This window comes from Lygodium microphyllum, chromosome 6 (assembly GCF_053477565.2).
Source record: "Lygodium microphyllum isolate KBCC chromosome 6, Lygodium_microphyllum_v1.1.10, whole genome shotgun sequence".
In the NCBI taxonomy this organism is placed as follows: Eukaryota; Viridiplantae; Streptophyta; class Polypodiopsida; order Schizaeales; family Lygodiaceae; genus Lygodium; species Lygodium microphyllum.
This window is the reverse complement of record NC_141140.1, coordinates 147,364,477-147,387,641: the sequence shown is the minus strand read 5'-3', so window position 1 is coordinate 147,387,641 and position 23,165 is coordinate 147,364,477. Positions and strand designations below refer to the sequence as shown.

The 23,165-nt window shown below is 41.5% G+C and overlaps 1 protein-coding gene across 2 annotated transcripts in view; it reads left to right on the top strand.

The window, feature by feature from the left end:
* Nucleotides 1-3,528: 3,528 nt before the first annotated feature.
* Nucleotides 3,529-23,165, top strand: part of LOC148035270 (deSI-like protein At4g17486) — a 46,963-nt gene continuing 27,326 nt past the window's right edge. For both annotated transcript variants that reach the window (XM_087680269.1, XM_087680268.1), the window contains exons 1-3: nt 3,529-3,946; nt 18,872-19,159; nt 19,514-19,594. In XM_087680269.1, coding sequence (XP_087536395.1) covers nt 3,748-3,946; nt 18,872-19,159; nt 19,514-19,594 — 568 coding nt within the window. In that variant the 5' untranslated portion in view covers nt 3,529-3,747. The remainder of the gene's footprint in view (nt 3,947-18,871; nt 19,160-19,513; nt 19,595-23,165) is intronic.

Below are 23,165 nucleotides of genomic sequence, written 5' to 3'. Positions count from 1 at the left end.
ATGGATCAATCTCTTGAGGGAGAAAGGCCGAGTCACTGAGCCATTAATGCTGATGGAGGCCATAGCATTGGTGAACAGAGCAGTGATCATATAATTTGAAGATAACCCCAAATTTGAATGCTTCCATGACCTTCCTGATAGAATGCCAGTTGATTCAATCATATGCTTTGTCTAGGTCGATATTGATCAAGTCAGACTTGTGTGTCAAGGCCAGGTCCACTGAGAATAGAAGATTTACCATTGCATCCTGAATTTTCCTTCCATTCACAAACCCGTACTGCCTCGGGTGTACAATCTTACCCATTAGGTTTTTGACTCTAAGAGTAAGAGCTTCAGACATTATCTTATAGCTGAAATTAAGCATGGTGAGTGGGCACCAATTGTTTACCTTATTTCTCATAGAAGACTTAGGCACCAGCTTGATTAGGCCTTAATCAATTTCTTGGGTGACGCATCCAGACTTCTGGATGCTATTCATCATGTCTAGTAGGTCTTCCTCGCACGATGTCCAGAGGGCTTGGAAGAGCTCAGATGGTAGGCCATCAGGGCCAAGAGCTTTGCCCTTCTTCAAGATGGCTTGCTGGACTTCCTCCAGAGTGAACGACCTGTCTAAGGCAAGAGAGTCAGTTGATCTGATGGGGATCACAACTCCTTCTAGATATCTAGCAACCTGCTGATCATAGTCAGGTTCCGCCCCTACTATGGAGGACATATGCTTCTCGAAGAGTCTCGAGATGGTGTGCTCATCAGTGTGGAGTGTTCCATGCTCACCCTCAATCCCTGTGATGGTCTCTGTGATCTGCTTTGCTCTAAGTGATGCAAAGAAGAAAGCACTAGGTGCGTCGTCAAACCTTTCCCGTTGACCCTTGAGTAGGGTTTTGGTAGTCTGAACTGAGTAGTCCTCCTATGTTTTCAAGAAATGCTCTGTTTTCCTTAGGTGGCTCTGAGTGGTGAGGTCTCCAAGGACTATTGCTAGAACCCGCAGGAGGTGTTCTCTGGCATTTACAGCAGCTTGGATGTCCATCTGCCTTCTCGCTGTGATCATATGATCGTGCTCTTTCTCAGTTTTGATGGTAGCATTCATGCATTTTTGCCATCTAAACTCCAGTGCTAGGGAGGAGTCTTGGGCCATCTCCTAGGACTCTTGCAGTCTGCCCATAAAGGCTTTATCCTTCATAAATGATGTGTTGAAATGAAATGGCAACGGGCCATTCTGCATGTGCCCTCTTAGGACAAGACGGCAAGAGATTAGAATCGGAAGGTGGTCAGACGCTGTTATCTCGCTTAGCATGTGGTATTTAATTCTCCCACACATCCACCATGCGCCATGAGTGGCATAGAATCTATCAAGCCTGCATGCACACCACGTGTTGTTCTACATGGCGATTATGCCAAGTGTAGGGAACTTCAGTTGTGCCTAAGGCAAGTGTGGCCACATCTCTTAGCTCGCACGAGGTCTCAAGCATATGCCATGCTTCCAATTCCTCTTGGAGCATACACCGTATGCCATGAGAGCGGTCAGTGGGGAGGACCATCATATTCCAATCTCCAGCTAAAAGTGCAGGCACATCCCCAATATTCTCCTTCATTAGTCGCCAGTGCTTAGCATGCTGGGCAGAATCGTTGGCTGCATACAGAGCAATGAGTATGAGTTCAGTGCCATTGGTGTCTACTCTGGCTGCCACTGTGATTCTATCTCCGAGCTTCCATTCGTGTCGAGGTTTGAGTGAGTTGTGTATTAACATGATAGTACCACCTTTGCCTCTGCCTCTGAGGTCGTGCATGACAGTGAAATCATTGATAGACATAGCGCTGACAACCTCCTCATCCATTTTCACTTCCTGTAATGCTATCACATGCAATTTGTATTTTTTGATTATTCCATAGCACACTTGTTTGCGTAGGTCTGAACTGAAACCTCTTACATTCCAGGAGATCACTTTTAGCCTAGGTGACCACTTGCTCTGTTCAACACAATACATCATGGGAGTCCATGAGTTCATGGTCATCAATGGGAGCATAGAAGTTGGGATCCACCAGTGGCGAGCAAGCTGCTTATTAATGGAGGGTTTGCCATTCTTCTTGTTGTCGCCCTTCTTACTTGACAATAAGTTCTCCTTATTTTGTGTTGAGGAATGATTGATGGGTTTTGGTGCCGCCTTCGAGGAACTAGGCTTGTCCTTGCTAGGGGCCTGGGCACCAACAGGGGGCTCACCTTGCTTTTGCTTCCCTTTGCTAGGGATTGGACTTGAAGCTTTCCCTTTGCTGTCTGTTTGTGGCTGAGCATTGGGGTTTTGGGGTGAGCTATCCTTCTTTTCCTCCTCGCTTTTCTCGTCAGTATGAAGTTGGGGGCACATTTTGGCGAAGTGCCCGCTCCCATGACACAAACAACATGAGTCGGGGAATGCCGAGAACTTAAGTGCAAGGGTGATCTCCATTCCTGACGCATCTTGTAGCTGGAGAAACTCCGATGGAGGGTTTCTACGGTCCCACATGATGCAAAACCGATGGCCGTTGTGAAGGAGTCCCCATGCATTGGTAGTGGTTGGGGTGTAGAGCACCTTCCCAAGTGATGAGGCAATGGAAGCTAGTTCTTTATCTAGCCAAGGAAGTAGGTCCATACATTAACCCATATAGGGCATTCATGAAGAAGCACTCCTTCAAGGGAGAATGTGAGTGACCACGGTAGTGTGTAGACAAGGTTACCACGGTAGCCGACGGACGATGTAAGAAGCCAATCCCACTCTGACTTGGTGGCAAGGATGACAAGATAGAATCCTTTTCCAACGAAGCGGAACTGAAGGAGAGTGGCCTTACCTTGGTATGTGCCTTCAAACCATCGGGTGAACTCTTCCTCCATCAGGGGTCTCCCCAGAAAGTACAGGTAAGCAGCAATAGAAAGCACATCAGAGTACCTTTGCTTGATCTTGTCAAAGGACAGGGAGACGCTTGCTTTGTGGACTTTAGCTCCTTGTTCAATCTTAGCCTTACAATTAGCGCTTCTTTTGGACTGGTCATAGTGCAATGTCTTCTCCACTTCTGCCATATCCACCGCATTGGATTTCAGAGCCTGTCTGTAATCTTACTTCTCATTCTGCAAGTCTGAACTCATGTCCTTAGTTCGTTTGCGTTTTGCAGGTCCCTCCTGTATGCATGCAAGGTTAGCACGTGTCACATTCTTGCGCCATGATGAGGTAGTCGACGTGGTACCAGGCGTCTTAAAGATGAAAGGGAGTGCCAGTTCTCTCTCTCTTTTTTCCAACCATGTATTGGCACGAAGGAAGTTCACTTCCTTGGTGGTTGGAGCTCAATTCTTCTCTCATTGTTCTTCCATCTCTTTCCCCTCGAGAACCATTGTTACTTGGACTTTATGGACTCGTGCAACTTGAATGGTCCTTACGAGTTCCAATCACTACAAACATGTGCTCCACATAAAGAGCGGTCCGGTTGAGGTGGTTTTTTGATTTTGAAATTTGAAAGCGAAAAAAGGAAAGAGAAAAGGAGAAAGAAGGAAAAGGAAAAAAGAAAAAAACTCAGTGAGAGAGTCAATCGACTCATCATCTTCTTTGTGAGGAGCTTTCAATCTTCTCGGCAGCGCAGGGAAAACGGAAACACTATGCCACATTGCGCTCTTCAACGACCGCCAAGGCTTACTCTTAGCAGGAAAGGAGCGGACGAAGGAGGCCGAGAGGCAGAAGCAGTGAGACGAACAAGAGGAAGAGGAAGAAGTAGAACGGAGCACTAGCAATGAACCATACTGGACATACTGCTGCTGCTGCTGCCGCCGCCGCTCCTGTCACAAGAAGATTTTCCCTCCCAGACTCCATAAATGCGGACTCCTCGCCTTGCAGAAGAACTCCGATCTTCCTGAACGTTTACGACCTGACTCCCATCAACAACTACCTCTACTGGCTTGGCCTTGGCATCTTCCACACTGGCATTGAAGGTCACCTGAATTCTTCACTTTGTGATTAAGTTCCCGTTAATCGTTGAATCATTTCTTTTAATGCCTTTTCGAAATCCAGTCGCATTAGTGTCGAGCGATTCTATTTACGGCCCGAATCTTTATTAGCATGCGGAGTTTTCCATATGAAGTCTTCTACTCCCTCATTTTTTCGTAATACCGGTGTTAACCTCTGAGGTGACACTTTTCTTACACCCCGATGCAACTGGTATCTTTCTCTGAACGAGCTGGAGTAAGCTTTTTCGATCACTGTCAATTTCTGAGATAGCAGTTTTTTTGCACTGCGATGATTGTTATCTGGACAAATTTCCAAGTTTGCAGCAAGCTTTTTAGAGCAGTGTCAATCCATGAAGCAGCACCATGATGTTAATGGAATTCTTCTCTGAAAGTCGGAGGAAGCTTTTAGAGCTGCTGTGATGCGAAGGAGAAATCTGCTGGATATTGGATCCTTCTCCTTTGTAGGCTGAATACCTATGTTCACATGGTGTATTCATAGAAGTTTGGGCTTTTGTCCACTTGAACACTTGGTTGGTCCTTCTCCTTAATAGGGTTTTTAAGCATTGTACAATGTAGTTTGCTTAACAGTTTTATAGTGTCTTATTTTTGAGGCTTAAAATTTCAAGAAATTGAAAAGGACAAATACTTGAAACTAAATATGAAAATTATTCAAAAGTTCTTGACCATGGACACATAAAGGAGATTGAGATAAGTTGTGGGTGCAAAAAATGTATTCCTGCTCAACCTAAGTTTCTTAAGAATGGGCTTAGTTACAATTAGCTTGGGAGTAAGGAGAGGTATTTCTCATTCTCACAAGATCATGCATCTTAAAAAAGCTTGTCAACTAAGCTAAAGCAAACACTTACTTAAATGAGCCAAAGTGGATGTTACTATATTGTTCATTAAAAGAGAAGTCCATCACTGCAAAGTACTGCCCTCAAGGAAAGTTGCAGCCTTTTGCACTTTTGATGACTCCATAAAGTTACTCCCAAAATAAGCTGCATCAAACTACTAAATAGATGTCAATGCTTTCAGCTTAAAGTACCATTGCAAGTATTAAACTTTACATCTTTGTCCCTATATGTAAAGTCCTTAGCCTTGTCCTTAAGCACCAAGTTATCATAAATAGGTGGCTGCAAATATGGTGCATTTGTTGTTGTACCGCTTTGACCAACATTAAACTTGGCATTTTGTGGACCAGTCTCAATTCTGTGGACACCAAATATACTAGGGGCTCCATAAACATTGCCAAACATATTGGTTTGAATGCCATGTACCATGCCAGTGTAATTATACATGGGGATTTGCATATTGATTGCTACACCATGATATTGCTGTCCAAGAATTCAATGCATTCTTGGCTGAGCACCAAAAGCAGTAGTTCCATGCATTCCTAGTGAACCAATACCGTGACCAACCATGACATGAAATGGAGATGCACCGCTGAAGTATCTTGGGTGTTTGACATGTAACTTATTGAGACATAGGTTGCTGTTTCGAATGTTGTAGAGTATACATTTTCAAAATTTTCATGTATGTCTGGACCATGTCCCACAGCAAACATTTGCATCTTAGATGCATTTCGTGCTTCTTGAGGCCCTATCTCATTCACTTTCTACGTTACATGTTGTCCCCAAGCATCAAGAGGTCCTTCCCCTTTCCCCTTTTGATCCTTGCTGCCCATCTTTAATAATTGCATAAATTCAGCAAAATGTGGGCCTTTTCATAATCTAGGATGAGGTATCCACTACTCCCACAAGTTGGGCTTTGAATTGGGTATGTAAATTCTCTCTTGCTGATTTTTAGCATCTTGAGGCATTGAAGTTCCAACTTCATGAACCAAGTTAGTATTTTCAATGTGTTGCCCATCCTAGAGGTCCATTTCATAACTGGGCAATGCATTATGTCCATTGCCTTTTGATTCCTCAGGTAGAGAGGCATCATCATAACGAGATCCTTCATTGCTTGAAGACATAATTGCTGAATTCTGTGATAGTTGAGAAAAAATCCAGCAATTTGCTTGCAATTTGACTTGCAATCAAGTGCTATGGGTCCATCTACTCAAGGGACATGATGTGTCTTGGCAATAGAACCATGGAACTAGTCTTTCTTCTTGAGAAGGATGGTGAGACCTTGATTTTTCAAATGATTGCTGCAAGTAATTGTTACGTAAAATTAATACTTATTTGAAACACGATACTTCACTAACTTTGGGCTACACTGCCCTTATGAACTAAGGTGAGCTAACAACGATTGACCCCAAAACCTTGGTGCCCATTGTGATATTTATTTGATCTTGGTTCTAGATAGTACAAAAGAGAAAGGTTGAAGCTTTAAAAATGCAGGAGACTAAGTTGAGAACTCAAAATTCCTCCAAGTTCTAGCAATAGACATTTCCTTCAATTCCAACAAATCAAGGTTCAATCCTTGACAAAATCCAGATCAACTTGATGTACTTTGTACCTAGCAACCCAAATCCTCAATTTGCCCCTTGATTTGGATGCTTGGGGAGTAAATTGAGTTTCCTTCTATTGCATTTAATTTACTCTTGTTGTAGACCACCAGATATCTTTCAATTTTCAATCAATTGATTGAATTACAGCAACAACGCTTATGCATAACCCGTTAATACACAGTGATTTGGAATTAATGCATCCACCCCCAATCGGACTTGACTTGACAAAGGTCTTGATAATGGAGTTCACTTTTCTAAAAAGAAGGGAAATGGCCATTATTGCAAGATGCTTGGTTATTATATTGATGAGTGTCGAAAGAGATTGGCTAAGGAGAAGAAGAATGACTTCAATTTGGTTGTCCAAGAGGCATCAACCAACAAATCAAGAGATGGTGATGCTTTAGCCAACTTATTAGAGGAGGATTATGTATTTTTCACATGTAGTTATGATTCTTCTATGGATGATTCAGCATTTAATGTTTTTGAAATGCAACAAACGTGGTATTTTGATAGTGGTTCTTTAAAGCACATCACTTCCAGGAAGTGCATGTTTACTTCTTTGTATTCAATCCTTGTTGGGAAGCGTGTCACATGTGAACAACAACAATTATGATGTTTGTGGCATTGGGATAGTCACTATTATTGTTGTAGATGGTTTAGACTTCATGCTTCTAGTCTAGATGTATTATTTGTGCTTGGCATTACAAAGAACTTCTTGTCTATTTTTGCCTTCAATAAGCACGGCTTTTAGGTCATCTTTGAGGATGACAAATGTATTATCAGAGATAGAGAGATGGACTATGCAGTTAGGTTGTTTGATACCCTGTACAAGGGCTTATTCTTGTCAGACACTTATGACCAATAGTCTCATGATGCTTTGGCAGTCACTAGTCTTATGTCCTCTATGTAGAATGCGGAGCTTTGGCATGCTTATGGACATATGAGCTTTGGGAGTTTGATGACCTCTAGTGGAGACTCCATCTCCTCATGCATGTGAGGGATGTATTTTGGGCAAGATGCACATGTTTGTCTTAAAAAAGAATGGTACAGTGCGTGTTGTTCGAAAAATGCAACTTATTCACTATGATGTTTGTGGTCGCACGAGGACATGTGTACTTGGGGGTTATCTTTACTTTGTTACATTTATTGACGCCTGCTCGAGGTGTACATGGGTATATAGGTTGAAGGCTAAATTTGATGAAATCATGCATTTTAAACATCTTGTGGCAAAGCTTGAGGTTGAAATTGGTTTAAAAGTGCAGACACTTTGCATAGATAGAGGGGGGGGTGTACATGTCTTGTGCATTTGAGACATATTTGTTGGATTGTGGCATTATGCATCAAGTCGCTGTTAGAATGATTCCTCAGCAAAATGGAGTTGCTAAAGGAAGAATTACACTCTCATGGAAATGACTCGTTGTATGTTAAAAAGCAAGGGGCTGCCACATAAATTTTGGTTAGAAGGGCTTTAGTATGCCAATCATGTATTGAATAGGGCACCTACAAAGGCTTTGAAGACGATTACTCCATTTGAGGCTTGGCATGGAAAGAAACCCAAAGTTGATTAATTTCAAGTGTTTGGTTGCATAGCCTATGCACATATACTAAAAGAGCTTTGTGGGAAGCTTGATGATAAGGTTGTAAAATCCATTTTTATTGGCTACAGTTCGGAAAGCAAAGGCTATCGCATGTATGATCCACACATGAAGAAGTTGTTTGTTAGTAGGGATGTCATATTTGGTGAAAATGTAGCATTTTCTCATGAGCAATTTCAAATGCCAGCCATACATGACATTGGTGATGTTTTTGAAGGCCTTTTACCACATTCTTTGGTGTTTGTGCTTGCTGTAAATGGCAGGACATACCTATTACTGCAAGCTGTTGTTGCTCCATATACTCTCGAACAGCAAGGTACAGGTAGTGGAGGTAGCAATTCAGCATGAAAGGTTGCTATACATGCATCAAAAATAGTTCGGAGATGGCTGTTACAAACTCTCTAGAAGAGTAAAATGGATGCCCCATTACCTCAGCACACTAGAAGGGCTACCAGGCATGTAGCACATAATGCAGGGGGATACATTTGGCTGATATAACAGAAGTAGATGATTGTGATGAGCATGTGTTTATGAGCTCACTATTGGATGATGATGAGTCTACTTCCTTGGATGAAGCTCAACAAGATGTACATCGGATGCATGCTATTTAGGAGTTAGACTCCATTGCCACTAACTCTACATGGAATCTTGTGGATCTACCACCTGGCATAAAGGCCATCGGTATTAAGTTGGTTTTTAAACTCAAACAACGTAAAGCTGATGGTACAATTGATAAGTACAAGGCATGGTTGGTAGCAAAAGGCTATGCACAAAAGAAAGGAATAGATTATAAGGAAATCTTTGCTCCTACATCTCGTGTGAGTACAGTGAGATGTGTGAGTGCTATGGTTGCGAATTAGGGTTGGAAAGTATATCAGTTGGACATTATGACAACATTTTTGAATGGGGATTTGCATGAGGATGTTTATATGTCACAACCTCCAAGGTTTGTGGTTAAAGGGAAACAATACATGGTATGTAAGCTGCATAAGGCTCTTTATGGTCTCAAATAGAGTCCTTGTGCTTGGTACTCTAAAATTGATGCTTATTTGGTCAACAAAGGGCTAAAAAATAGTCTGACTGCTCCCACTCTTAAAAACGAAGTGAGAGACTTGTTGATTATCATTCTTTATGTAGATGACATGCTACTTGTTGGACATGTAGAGGAAAAAATTGCAAATTTTAAAGCTGAGTTGAAACATGCATTTGCTATGTTAAATATGGGTTGTCTACACTATTATTTGGGGATTCAATTCACCCAAAATCAATATGGTATTATCATGTCACAGTCATAGTACATGGATAAGCTGTTATATAGGTTTAATATGTAAGATTGTAAACCTATGTGCACTCCTATGGAGCCAGGCTTAAAGTTGTCTATGCATGATAGTGAAGAGATGTTTGATGTTGCAATTTACAACCAAGTTGTTGGTTGTCTTATTTATCTTTGCAACACATGCCTTGACATTTAGTATGCAATATCTCAAGTGAGTAGATATATGCATAGCCCACGGACCATGCATTGGCAAGCTGTTAAGTGGATTTTCGGATATTTGCAAGATACTTAGTCACATGTATTTTTATATCCTGGGGGGGGGGGGGGGGGGAGACTTGCATCTCTACAGGCTAACAATGATTCAAATTGGGTTGGTGATACAAACATTAGGTAGTCTACTAGTGGATATTGTTTCGTTTTAGGCCATTCATGCATTTCATGGCTAAGTAAGGAACAACATAGTGGCTATCTCTTGTGAGGTTGAGTATAGGGTAGCCTTCACCACAATAGTGGAATGTGTATGGCCGTATAGATTGTTGGTTGATCTACAGATTTCTTTGGAGAGTCCCACATCTATTCTGTTTGACAATCAGAGTGCTATTGCAGTGGCATGGAATCTTGTGTTTCATGCTTGCACGAAACATATTAAGATACATTACCATTATGTTAGACAGAGATGCTATGCATGAGAGATGAATTTGATGTATGTTCCTACACTGGCGAATGTTACAAGCATTTTCACCAAAGTACTTCCTTGTGAGAAGTTTGAGGCTTTTTGAAAGTTCTTGAACTTGCTACCCTTTGGTGATTGATTTTCTTGTACTTCCACCACATTGGTATTATAGGGGTGTCAGAACCCACCAATTCTGTGGACAGTGGCCAATGTTTCAGTTAGTTGGTTTGTAGCGTGAACACAACTACATTAATAAGTTGTGTCACCAGTTTTAGAATTAGTTATAGAGTTAAATTAACTCTAGTTGAGTTAGGGGTAGGTTTAACTTAAGACTTATTGTACTTTTATTCTATCATTTTGACACTTGCATCTTTGAGTGTGGAACTATTGCTTGTTCTTGCTAATTGTCTTGTGTTCTCTCTCTCTCTCTCTCTCTCTCTCTCTCTCCCCCCCCCTCTCTCTTTCTCCATTTTCAACAAAAAGCTCTTGCACATATTGTTATTGGGAGATAAAAATCCCTCTCAGGCGTTTATCAAGTCTCATAACATATTTGTTATCTCAAACACTTCGTGTAGTGCCTCCTTCGTCTACTTGACCTTTTGGGCATGGTCACATGTTAAGATGAGATCATCCACATAAAGCATGGACAATGCATGCCCTCTAGTTGAGATGTGGATATATGCTATTGGGTATTAGAAGTGAAAAGTTGATACCCTAACTTTTCTTGGAGTAAACAAGTTTATCTTCTCGTTCCAAGCACGTGGAGCTTGTTTGAGATTGTAAATGTCCTTCTTTAACTTGTACACTTGTCCGTCGGATGAGGAAAAACCAAGAGGTCACTCAACATAGATCTTGTCCTTTAAATCACCATTAAGAAAGTTAGACTTTACATCAGGTTGATAAATTGGCTGGCTAAGGCAAGAATGGCCCTCAAGGTAGCCATTCGAGCTATAGCTGCAAAGGTCTCATGGAAATCCACCCTTGGCCATTGTGGGAAGCCCTTTGCATCGATCCACGCCTTGTGCTTATCTAGAGTGCTATCACTATGATACTTGGTCTTAAAGATCCATTTGACTTCAGTCACCTTCTTACGAGTGGGTTGAGGCACAATATTTGGAGTGTTGTTCTACTCAATAGCATCCAACTCTTGTTCCATAGCTTTTTTCCAATGTTGTGACGATAAAGCTTCTTTTAAGGAGGTGGGCTTTCTATCATGCACGGCATGAGTCATCAAATAATAGTTAGTACAAATAAGCTTAATGGAGTGTGCGTGGTTTCTACAAGAGCGCCATGGGCCATCCTGTGGTGGTTGCCACTCCTCAGGGACTCTCTCAATCCTTGAATCACGGAGTTACGAGTATATTGTGTGTCCAATGAGGAGGAGGGCGATACTCCCCTCGTGGCTTTGCCTTTGCCAAAGTGTCTGGAAAATCCATTGGGGCCGACTCAACGGGTAAATCCAATGGTGAAGAAATCTTCTCCTCCACTAAGAGTGAAGCCTCAATAGGTAGGGACTCTAAAGGCATTGAAGCAGGGGCCCAATTGTCACTTGGATCTCCAAGGATAGGGTGCTCAACACCTCTCTCTATGGCTGGAAACTCCACGAATTGAACATCTCGACTCGTGTATACCTCTTGTGAAATAGGATCATAAAGCTTGTAGCCTTGGGTTGCAAGCTATAACTCATGAATATCTATTTCTTGGAAGCTGACTCAAATTTGTCTCTCTTCTTCCTCAGGATGTGAATATAAGCATCACACCCAAACACCTTGAAATAAGACACATGGCTTTTGATCAAAGTAAGTCTCAAAAGGTATCACACTAACCACGTCTAATGTAGGGGATTGACTAAGGATGTGGATAGCGGTGGCCATTGCTTTGGCCCATAGATACTGAGGTGCTTGGTGATGCTCCATCATTGCCCATGCCATATGGATGACACTCCGATTCTTCTGCTTCAATATGCCATTCTCTTGAGGTGTATGCGTGTTGGCAAACTCCAGGTGTATGCCACGATCTGCATCAAAACGAGTTAGCTCATGGGAGACAACCTCCTCTCCCTTGTGAGAATGCTTCTGACTTCAACTCCAAGAAGCATGCCCATGTCATGCTGCTAAAATCATTAACAATTAGCAATATAAACTCCCCTTAAGGGACTCTGTTCTTACGAGTCTACATAAGTCTATCGGAATAAGCTCTAAGGGCTCCTTAGGCCATCGTGAATCCTTGTTGAGAATAGCATCTCTATGTTGCTTGTCACGAATGCAAGATACACATGGCGGGAGACTCATCCCAATATTTGGCAATCCACGCACAATCTGACCAAAAGTTGCCTTCCTAGGCTACTCATAGTTGAGGTGGCCAAACTGAGCATGTTGTAGCTCAGTCCGAGTTTGAGAAGAAAGAAGAGAAGAATAGGCAGATGAAGACCATATCTTATAGACTCATTTTTTCTCATGACTTGTACAAAGAACCTGTTGAGTAGCTCCATTAAGAACTCAAAAGAAGTCCTTATCAAGCTCGATTGTTGAACCAATAGCACAAATCTTGTTCAATGAAAAAATATGATATCCTAAACCCAACACATAGAGAATCTTTGATGTGTTGGTACCATCTTGACCATCGAGAATTAGCATATATCATCTTTGCCTTTGATTAATACCGAAGAGCTGTCACCTATGACAATTTGCCCATGCATTGGACGCATATGGGCAAATACCATCTGAAGGAGTCATGTGGCAAGAAGTGCCGCTATTACAATCCACTCATGAGACTGTGGGGCCAACATTGTTGTATCAGTGGTTGTCACAGAAGCATCCTCTATCACCTCCAAATGGAGGAAGGCGGCCGATGAAGAAGTAGCCACTGCTCGAGTCCTTTGTAGCCTTCTTTTTCTTGGGGTCCTTCTTATCCTTGTTGGGGCAATTCTTTCTTCCAATGACTCATCTTGCAACAGATGTGGCAAGTAGACTCCTTGGCTTTGTCTTGCTTGGACTTCTCTTCCTTGTTGTTGTTTTCCTTCTATGGGGAGGACTGACTAGTGAAAGTCTTCGATTTGGAAGCCTTTTGACCTTTGAGTTGTTCCTCTTGGTCCAAGACCCTCAGAACCAACTCCACCTACTTAAGGGTCTTTGTTTGCTGTGAAGCAATCAAGGTGGAATAAAATGCATTAAATCATGGTGGTAATTGAGAAAGAAGAGCTATTGCCATGTGCTTCGAGGTAATCACCTTGTGTTCTGGACTTGCATCTGCAATTGCCAAAGTTTATTGATGTGCTATCTCATAGAAGAAGATTTGGTGGGACTCAAAGTCCACAATTGAACCTCCAGAGACTCCCATTTCATCACGGTCATTGTACATTTGATCTAACTCTAGCCATATCTCTTGAGCCACTGTCAAGTGCTTGATGTGAGCAATCAAAGCAGGAGTGCAAGAGAAAAAGAGAAGAGAATGGATGTGGACATTCAATTTGTCCCAATGTGCATGTGCCTTCATCAACTTGGCTTTCTTATTAGTAGAAAGCTTGGCGGGATCATAGATTGTAGGATGGTGTCATGAGGATATGTATTTTGAAACCTCACTTAACATGTGGATTAATTTCAATCACATGGTTAAGTAAATGTTGCACATGTGTGTTGTAACTGGGGTTAGAGTAAATTTACGAGCCCAAGTCTCGAGGAAATCATGGGATGTCAAAGGTAAAGTTACTATAAGCTATGATGCACATGTATTTGGTGGTATTTGATGCTAGTTGTGGCCTAGGTCATTCATTTGGCTATAAGTGTCATTTGGTGACTTTAGAGAAGTGATGTTTAATGGTACCTAACTCCAATCTGATAGTCAAAGATAATGTAGAGATACTCGAAAATGGAAGTTGCCTAGTCAATTTAATAATTGGCCAGTCAGATTATTTTTTTGGACATTGAAATAATTATTAGATAAATTTTTAGTATTTAAAGATTGAAAATTAATATTTAATTATGAATAATGCTAGAAAAACAATTTGGAAAGGTTGCCATTTGACAAACTTGCCCATGAAGGTTGATGGAAGGCTAAAGAAGAGGAAAAACATGACCATTATGTTGTTGTGAATGGTGGGGAGCTATTGGAGCTGATTGGAACTGTTTTTTCTCCATTTTCTAGTAGGAAAGAGCAGGTTGGCTGCAGGCAATAGCTCCTAAGGACCCCCAAATTGCAGGCAACAGCATTTGGGCTACTGGTGGCAGCATTTATTGTAGGTGATAAGAGGGAGAGGGTTCCCAACAGCAAGCAACAATATCTATAGGCTGTTGAAACAGGGCAACAACAGTAAATGATTGATTTTCTTCAGTTCTTCACGAAGAAAGTTTGAATTTTCTCTCTCCTCAGCATTCTCTCTCATCTCCCAACCTTTCTACAGTCTTGCTCCAAAGATTACAACATTGAGATCACCAAAGCTGAGAAATTTTAGATTTCTCTATTATAAATTCTAATCTGCAAAGTAGCAATTAGGGTTTAGCAATAGTCTCGGGAAGTGCGTCAGAAATTACAAGCTCCAAGACTTGGATTCAACAGGACTGAACCTGTTTTCAATCAAATTCAAGTGGAGGGACCAACAAATCAATGAATTTGGGGCATTTTTCATTTTCATCAAAGTGGGTAAAGACGAATGGATTGCCCGAATCAAGGGGCAAATCGGATTGAAGACTTGCTGGTCATTTTGAACAGTAAGGGGAGTTGGAATACCGAAAGGGATTGTGAAAATCCTATTGTACATTAACTTCTTCTTCAATTAAGTTAAAGAAATACCGAAAAGGGCGCCAGTTTTGGGGCCAATTGGGTGTCCATTGTCCAAGATTGTGAGTTAATTTGCATTTCTCAAATTTGTAATAAATGTTGTTGCTGTAATTATGTTGTAATCAAGGAATTACCATCCATCCACTGTTAGTTTTAGACGGTCTATAGCCTTGGTTATAATCTCCACCTAATCATAGCACTCAACAATGGCAAGCATCGCTACCCGCTAGATGTGGTAGTTTTCCCCATTGAGGTTTTGATCTGAAGGAGCAACTGGTAACATGAGGACCTTACGGTCCATCATAGCTTGAAACTCCGTGTCGTGCTTGGTAGACATTGTCAATGGAGTAGCATTCATAAAAACAAGGGCAATCCCCTTTGACTCTGCAAATGGTGCCTGTGCTTGCTAGGGCTTCCTTCACTCATCTTCAACAAGTTTCAATTGCTGGAGGCGATGAAAACTCAAGATTTGCTCCAAAAAGCTGAAAATGTAGGCTTTTCTCTTTCCCCGACAGCAAAATCCTGCAGAAAACAGTAAAGTTTTCTCCTTCCCTATGCTTCACTTGTTCGCCTCAGCCTCTAAATGCTGAAAATGCAAATTTTTGTCGTGAAGAATCCTTCGGATCAGGTCTGCCCATGATCAGTCAGCCCTTCTATGTTGCTTTGATACCTTGTCATAGTGCAATAAATGCAAAAGCATATGGACAAAACTGAAAGACAATGAACGCGAGAGAGGAGGGAGAGAGAAAAGAACAGAAGAATGCAGAAATCTGCAGTCAATGAATGCTGAAATGAAGAAGGTAGATATACAAAGGGGTTGTCGAAGTATCTCCTCGAGCCTCTCTCTCTCCACCACCTAAATGACAAGTGAAGTGGGCAGGCTGACTAGTGGCATGAATAGCATAAAAAGTAGGCATAAACTGATCAAGGCAGCCAGCAAAACTGGCCGACCAGCAGTTGACTTGCTGCAATAAATGCACCATAATGGTGATCTGCTACCGTAATGCCACATGGCATTGCCCTTGCTCGGTACAAGGTGCTTGCACTTGGTGACTGTTGACAAGTGCTTGAAAACCGACAGGAAATGCGTAAGTGTGCTTGAAAGAATTGATTGTACCAACTATAGCCTGAGAATGTGAGTCCAGGGGATGACTAATTCTCTAACAAGGATCTCTTGGACTAAATCTTACTTTTGCGTTTTCTTATTAATCTTTCATTGCACACTCATTAATTTATTCTTCATTTACTTTTGTGGCACCTATACTTGAATCCATTTTTTTACTTTATCAAAGTACCAAAAGCATCTCAATATGAAACAACTAGCATGTAGGTCTTGGTTTCTCTTTTGGTACTTACATTTTGGGTTTTGTATTTCAGTTCAAGTTTGACATAGTAGGTATCATCAATACTTTCCTTTAAATTCTCCTATATCTTTTGGCATTTTCAGCCCACCAAAATGACCCAAAAAGCATTTTAGCCATTTCATATGACATTATAGACAATGGTATGAGACTCTAGCCTAATCTTTTGGCTCCAACATGTTTTATAAAAGGGATTAAGTGTGCACATCACTTATCATCCTTGTGTATGCCATCATCTCTCCCTCAACCATAACCGTTTTGCTGCTGTTTGGAGGTTTTCTCACTCTTTTGCAGTTGCCATGATCTGGTTTATAAAATCCATCCACATCACCTCCAAATATTAGGTGACCTAAACTACTGCTGCTGCGACCTCGTTCTCAGCTAGGCGACCTGATTTGCAGCTGCTCCAACCTGTTTCCAGCCAAATGACATCTGTAGCAGCTGCATTTTAAATCTTCTTCACCAGCTGTGACCTGTTTTAAGCCAGGCGATTCCATCATGACTTGTGTTTTGATAATTAACAGCTGTGCTTTACATCACCAACTCCAGCCTGATTCACATTTTGCTCATCCAGTGGTCCTAATTAGATTTTAGGCATGCTTTACCAGTTTCGATACTCTGAGGCTGTTGCCAAGCTGTACGGTACTGTGTTTTGCTGTCCCAGCCCCAAAGATTGTTGAGGTTGGAAATTTGGCTTGTTGTCTTGCTGTTGTAGGTCGCAAGCCCTCTACATCATATTTTCTGCCATAGACATCATAGACTCTCCCTTGGCTGCTTGACATCACTCTCAGCTCTAGTTGGCTCCATCTACTCTAGATTTGGTGGTATTGTTGCAAGTGGGATCTGTTCTTGGAGGACAACCCTCTTTGGTACTCTCCCTCAATCTGTTTCTTTGAGAGACAATGATCGTTGGACATCTTTGCTCCTTGAGTCTTCATTCATTATATTCACGATCTTTTCTTATGTGTTTTTATTTGTGTTTATTTGTGTTTTAGTTATGTTCATACACTTTGAGTGTTTTCTTTGTGCAAAACCTAGCATATCTTCATATGCTGATGCCTTTGTCAAGATGAGATCTTCCATAAATAGGAAGTGGCTTTGTCACTTGATGAGGGTCCATTGAAAAAGACAATAGAAAATTAGAAGCAAATTACAGTAAGCTATTGGTTACCTAAGTTGGATCATTCCTCATCCTCTTCCTTGTCCTAACATCATAATAGGTAGACACCTATAATCCATCAAGATAGGAACACTCTTTTGTCATAGCAAACAAAGGGGCTAGTGTCCTCCTCGTTCTTTGTCAGTTTCTCAACATAATGGACCTTGGGAATTGAGTAACGATTGAGCTCAAAGGTTTAGAATTCTTGAAGGGTTTATTTCAGCTCTTTGTGCCATTTGTAGGGCAGCTAGAGTTCGTGGCTATCTTGGATAGTTGAAACTATGGTTATACTGTGGATAGCCAAAGTTGGGATTAGATTATGGGAGTTGTCATGTAGCATTTTTAGTCTTAATTCATGTGAGCTAGGGCTTAGCAATGAGGGGAAGTAGAGTAGCACAAGACAAGTGTCCTACCATGTCATGAAGTGGGACAAGTTGTGGGACATGTGGAAGCTTGTACGACAACTCTTGTGACATGTGTGTTCTTTATGGCTTTCTTTTTTTGATTGAGAATTGCCAAGAATTAGAGACAACCAAATTTAGTAAGAAGTATAAAAATATAAAGTTACTATTTTTAGAACACCATCCATGTTCTTAAGGATTAGCAGTTTTAGGCGAATCCAAGGCTCTTAAAATTGAGGGACCTCTAATATGTTTGCCATGTGAAAGCTCTTTTTGAGTAAATTATTAGTGACAATTCTAGAATTCTCATATGAGTTTTCTGCACAAACATATGTGTATTCTAAACTTTTAGGCCACATATGCACATTGTATAAACTTTTTCGTGATCATGCCATCTTCTCGATTGTAATTGTCTATTTTGGTGGATCTAGTCCACACAACAAGGCATTATTTCTTTTAGTATGCGAGTTTGACCTTGATTTGCTTGAATTTCAGTCATAGCCCAATTGGGCTGCCCAATTTGCCACACTCTGAGGCTTTATTTCTTTGTGTGTTGAGTTTGACTTTGGTATGCTTAAATCCCAATCATAGGTGTCCAATTGGGTCATATAGTGAAGTGTGCAATATCTTTCTTCTAACCCATTGCACGGGTCGACCATAACATGTGAGCACACATGAATGGCCAGATCTAATGTAGTTTTTTAGATATCTATTAATTACAAAGAAAACAAATTTAATAAATAAATGAATATGCAAGTTAATTAAAAAGGATACAAATTCTTTGTCTATGTTGTGACAAGGATTACCAAGGAAGAGGGTCCTTGCGCGATCAAGCTCCCTTCTTCAGTTGTCTCGTGAGCAATCCTATTTATGCATAGGAAAATGCTAGTATGGCTCTTGCCTGCTGTCGTTTTTTAATATTTGGAGGGGAGGCACCCCCCTTATGGGCGTTCCAGTGTCTCTTAGCTTGGAAAGAAAGAGAAGTGCTTCTTAACAATTATGACTAAGTTACGCAGTTACATGATATATGCTAATGTGATGTTAAGGCCGACATATTTTGATTGTGTATTCTACATTGGAGAATTCATTTTGCTATGCAACCTTTCTGATTTTGTAAGCAGCATATGCAGCTTTCTTACTGTTGCTTCCAGGCATGGTGCTGTATTTTGTTGTGCACTGATCTGCTATTCTATTTTGTTTCATTTGTGCTGCAGTTTATGATACTGAGTTCGCCTATGGTGCACATGATGCTCCCACATCAGGTATATTTGAGGTTGAACCTCGTAGTTGTCCAGGTTTTATATTCAGACGATCCATATCTCTGGGTACCACGGAGTTGGGGCCTCAAGAAGTTTGGGATTTGATGGAGGCAATGTCTGTTACTTATACTGGTGATTCATACAATCTCCTAACAAAGAATTGCAATCACTTTACCAATGAAGTGTGTATGAAGCTGATTGGAAGGTCTTCACCCGGCTGGGTGAATAGACTAGCACATCTGGGTAACCATCTAGCTTTTTTTTCCCCACTGTTGAGGGTGCTTGATGAAAGTAGAGGGAACTTGTCTTTTTGTAGAGGAGTGATTGCACATGGTAATAATCATTCTTGAGGGGTTCTTTCAAAGTAGAGGAAACTTGTCCTTTTGCATTGAAGTTGTTGCACTTGGTGAATTTGTAGAGTACTGGACAGGTAGTGTATGTTTGTGTTGGCTGGTAGTTGCAGCCCTCCACTGCACACTAAGAGATTATTTGGAAGATTACTGTCTTTTTTGTAGGTGTCAGCAGTATGGAAAATGCTTGTGATTAAATTAATTTTTTTTTTCACCTTCGATTTTCTAAACCCTATGGCTTTTTCAGGGACATTGTGCAGCTGTGTGCTGCCAGAGACTTTGCAAGTCTCTGCTGTACAACATTCTTCTGAATATCATTCTTCTGAAGGTAAGTTGATTGAAATCTTAAGTAACCTTTGGGTTATTACATCCATGGTTTTGATACTGATAGTAGTTTTGGTAAAAAGAGGGTAACCAGTGTAATGTAATGTAAAGGAATGATCTATGTAATCACATGCTTAAAGTGCAAAGCTATAGTGTTGATTGAAAGAAGCAAATTGTGAGGGGGGGAAGCTACCCTACAAAGAGGAACCTGAAAAGGGAAAGAGGGTGATCTAATAATTTTGAGCAAGCTAGGGAATGTTGATCAATGGTTTGTTTGGGGAATTTTTTGTGTGATCAGCTTAGATTTTCTGAAGTGACCATATGAAATTTCCCATTTTTCCTCTGCCTTGGTAAGGTTCCAGTACAAGAATCCCATCCATAAATATAGGTTGGCTGCATCTTCGATTGACATTGGGCTGGGATGAAGCAGTTTCAGGAATTCTGGAAGTCTGTGGATGGTTTGGGACTTTGCAGGTTTGCTTTTGTGCTGTTATGCATGACTAAATATGAATAACAAGCCAAGGGATTTGCAACACTGTAGCCATTGCTTGCACATTTATGAAACCCTGTTTAGGTGTGTGGTTGGCCCTGAAGTCAAAAGCTGGGTGGTTCCGTGGAACTAGATAAAAAGTGGAGCAGTTATTTTCTAGTTAACTGCATTAAGGCTATAGAAAATGTATTCAGCTCACAAAAGTCGATGGATCTTTTCATAGACAAATTGTACACGATCTCTTTCAAGCTCCAAATGTCCTCATCTTACCCAGACTGAGGCTCACTGGCAGGAGATGTTCAGACATGATTTGCTCCTAAGTGCTCCACTCATTGTTTGCTGGTTGGAATGGCTGGTTCTTGGTAGCATGGCAGCTAAGCAGCTTGCTCAACACTCATGTGCTAGGAGTGCTCAATTGGAGTGAGCTACAAGCCGTTTTGCAGGCTCAATAGGGTCAAAACTATGGTTGTCATGCAAGCTTTTTAAGCTTGCTATGAACTGCCCATAGTTAGTAATAAGCATCCAAGGTTAGTTCATGGCATGGAATCAATAGGGAAGAGGGCTTGCATAAGCTGTATGGAGGGCTTTTCCAATTTGCGTAAGAAGCATACCAACTCATGCTTGTGATTTGTCATGATTGAGTGCACCTTGAGCTTTTAAATGGATAGCTTTTGCAATAGGATATGCATTTAACTCAGTTCTCAATTGTAGAACCATTCTGGCTCACTCTAGATCTTGCAACTAGTTGCATGACTAAGCCTTGGCTTCTAAGCTTGATGCATTGACATCTTGTCACAAGGACTTAAAATTTTGATGCTTTGATTAGTATTTGATTAAGTGTTCATTAAATGTGTAAATGTAAGGTGAACATGTGATGTGCTAGGTAGTTCTTTCACAATGATCGGCCAAGGACCATTAGATGTCAGTGGGTGTCAAAGGCAAAAGCTATAAGTTGTGCTTGATAGGTAGTAGGTTGTATTTGGTGACAAGTTTTGGCCTAGATGATTTTACTAGCCATTAACATCAGCTGTGACATTAGGAACTAGGCATTAATTAATTAAGCAAAACTTGCCCATACAAGTGAGGGAAAAGCTATTGGAGGCCAGTAGAGTCTCATTTCAGCATGGTGGAGGCTAGGAGAGGAAGAGAGAGAGAGCTGGTATTGCAATTTTCTAGCCATTGGCGAATAGCCTAGCCATTAGAGGCTGTAAAAGAGCTGCCCCCACTTGATTAGGAGGCCATTGGAGGTTGGTGATAGCCCTTGTAGGCTATCTACAAGCAGGTGATAGCAGTTTGGGGCTCACAAGATCAAGTAATTGCACGTGGGGCTCTTCTTGATGGTGGGCTGTGGTAAATCAATCATTTACAATAGGGCAGCATTAAATTTCAACCAATTTCGGCAATGAAAACTGTGAGATTTCTCTCTCTCCAGTTTCCTTTTTCATTTTCTCAATCAATTTGTAGCTTCCCTTAAGAGATATTAGCCAAATTCAGTCCTAGGAGGGTGCTATTGAAGAATTATTCTCATTTATAGGAGAAATTAGGATTTACCAACCACCTTCAGAAGAGTGTTGAGAATTTAGGGCATAGTACTTGAAATTCAACAGCTGAAATATGGGTATTACAAAGAATTTCAAGAGGCCAGTCAAGCAATATTAAATCAGGGGCGGAATTTGATTTCTAAGAAGGAAATTGAAGGCCAATCCCCAAGCAAATCAAGGGGCAAATTGGTTTGGAGGCTTGTTGGTTGCTATGGACAGCAAGACATATTGAAGATTGAAGGAGATTAGAGAGGATCTTACAAGGGGTGCCAGTTTTGGTGCCAACTTGATGTCCAATATCGAATATTAAGCGGTAATTGCATTTTCGGTTTATGTGAATTTTATGCTTGTTGTAATTAGAGCTTAATCAAGTGATTTACTACCCTATCCGTGAAGGAAGGCTGGTTTCATATCCCATGCCACCAACTTGCACCCCTTGATTAGGTTTGGTACTAGTGGCATAGAAACAGGGAACGGCCATTCCGGCTTGTAGGAACAATCTAACGTGTTCCAAACCCTTTGAGGAGGTGAAACGGCCAGGGAATGCTCCTTGCCGTTCCCAGGGTTGTTCCCCTTGCCGTTCCCTATTTGAAACGGCCGTTCTAAGCCTATTGACTAAAAAATGACGTTTTTTTCAATTTTTTCTTTTTGCTTGTGTCACACTCCTACCACCACATGTTCACCCATCTCCATTGACCAATATGCACACACTACTCTCTCTCTCTCTCTTTGTGGTTGAAGATTCAAAGTGTCAAGACAACCCACAAGCCAATCAGGAGTCCATGCAAAGTTCAAATTTGATGCATTAGCAACTCTTACAAATCACAATTAAATTTCAGTCTATCCTTAATTCCAAGATATGTTAGCAGTCATGTTTGTCATGCCTTGTCATCTCCTGCCTGTGAGCCTCAGTCTGAGTCAGACGAGGACATTAGGAGCTCTGACATGTCTGTCATGTGTTATGATGGGGGAGGCTAGTCACTCTTGACTGGCTGTCTTAGGATGTGTATTTCTTTTTGGCCTCCAACAGCTGAGGCGTCACCTTCTGCACCATCTCCTTGATCAAGGCGGCCTGTTTTGGTGTCCATATATTTGCGTTTGCTGCTGGCGCTTCTCCAGTGGCTGCCACGTCATCACCCACCTCTTCCTGCTTGCGTTTTCAGCCTGGGCGGCCCTCCAACAGCTGGGCGACACTCCTCCAGCCTGTGCCTTACTGTTTTGGCGGTTGTTCCATCGTCCAGCGGCTCTTTTCCTGCTGGCGACCTATTCCCAGGCTGCGTTTTCAGGCGGGCGGCTGTTTTCTGTGGTGATTGCATCGTCAGCATTTGCGTTTGACATCATCCTTGCGTTCTGTGCAAGGCAGCCAGCTCAGGAGCTTCTGGTGCTTGTGTTTCGGCACCGGCAACCTTCCCTTGTTGTGTTTTGGTGTTTTGCAGATTGGAAGATGTCTTCTCATCAGTTACGGGCTTTGATGACTCCGATGACGAGCTTTTGTCTTGACACTCATCTAAACGGAGGCATGATTTCTATCACGAGGACCATCG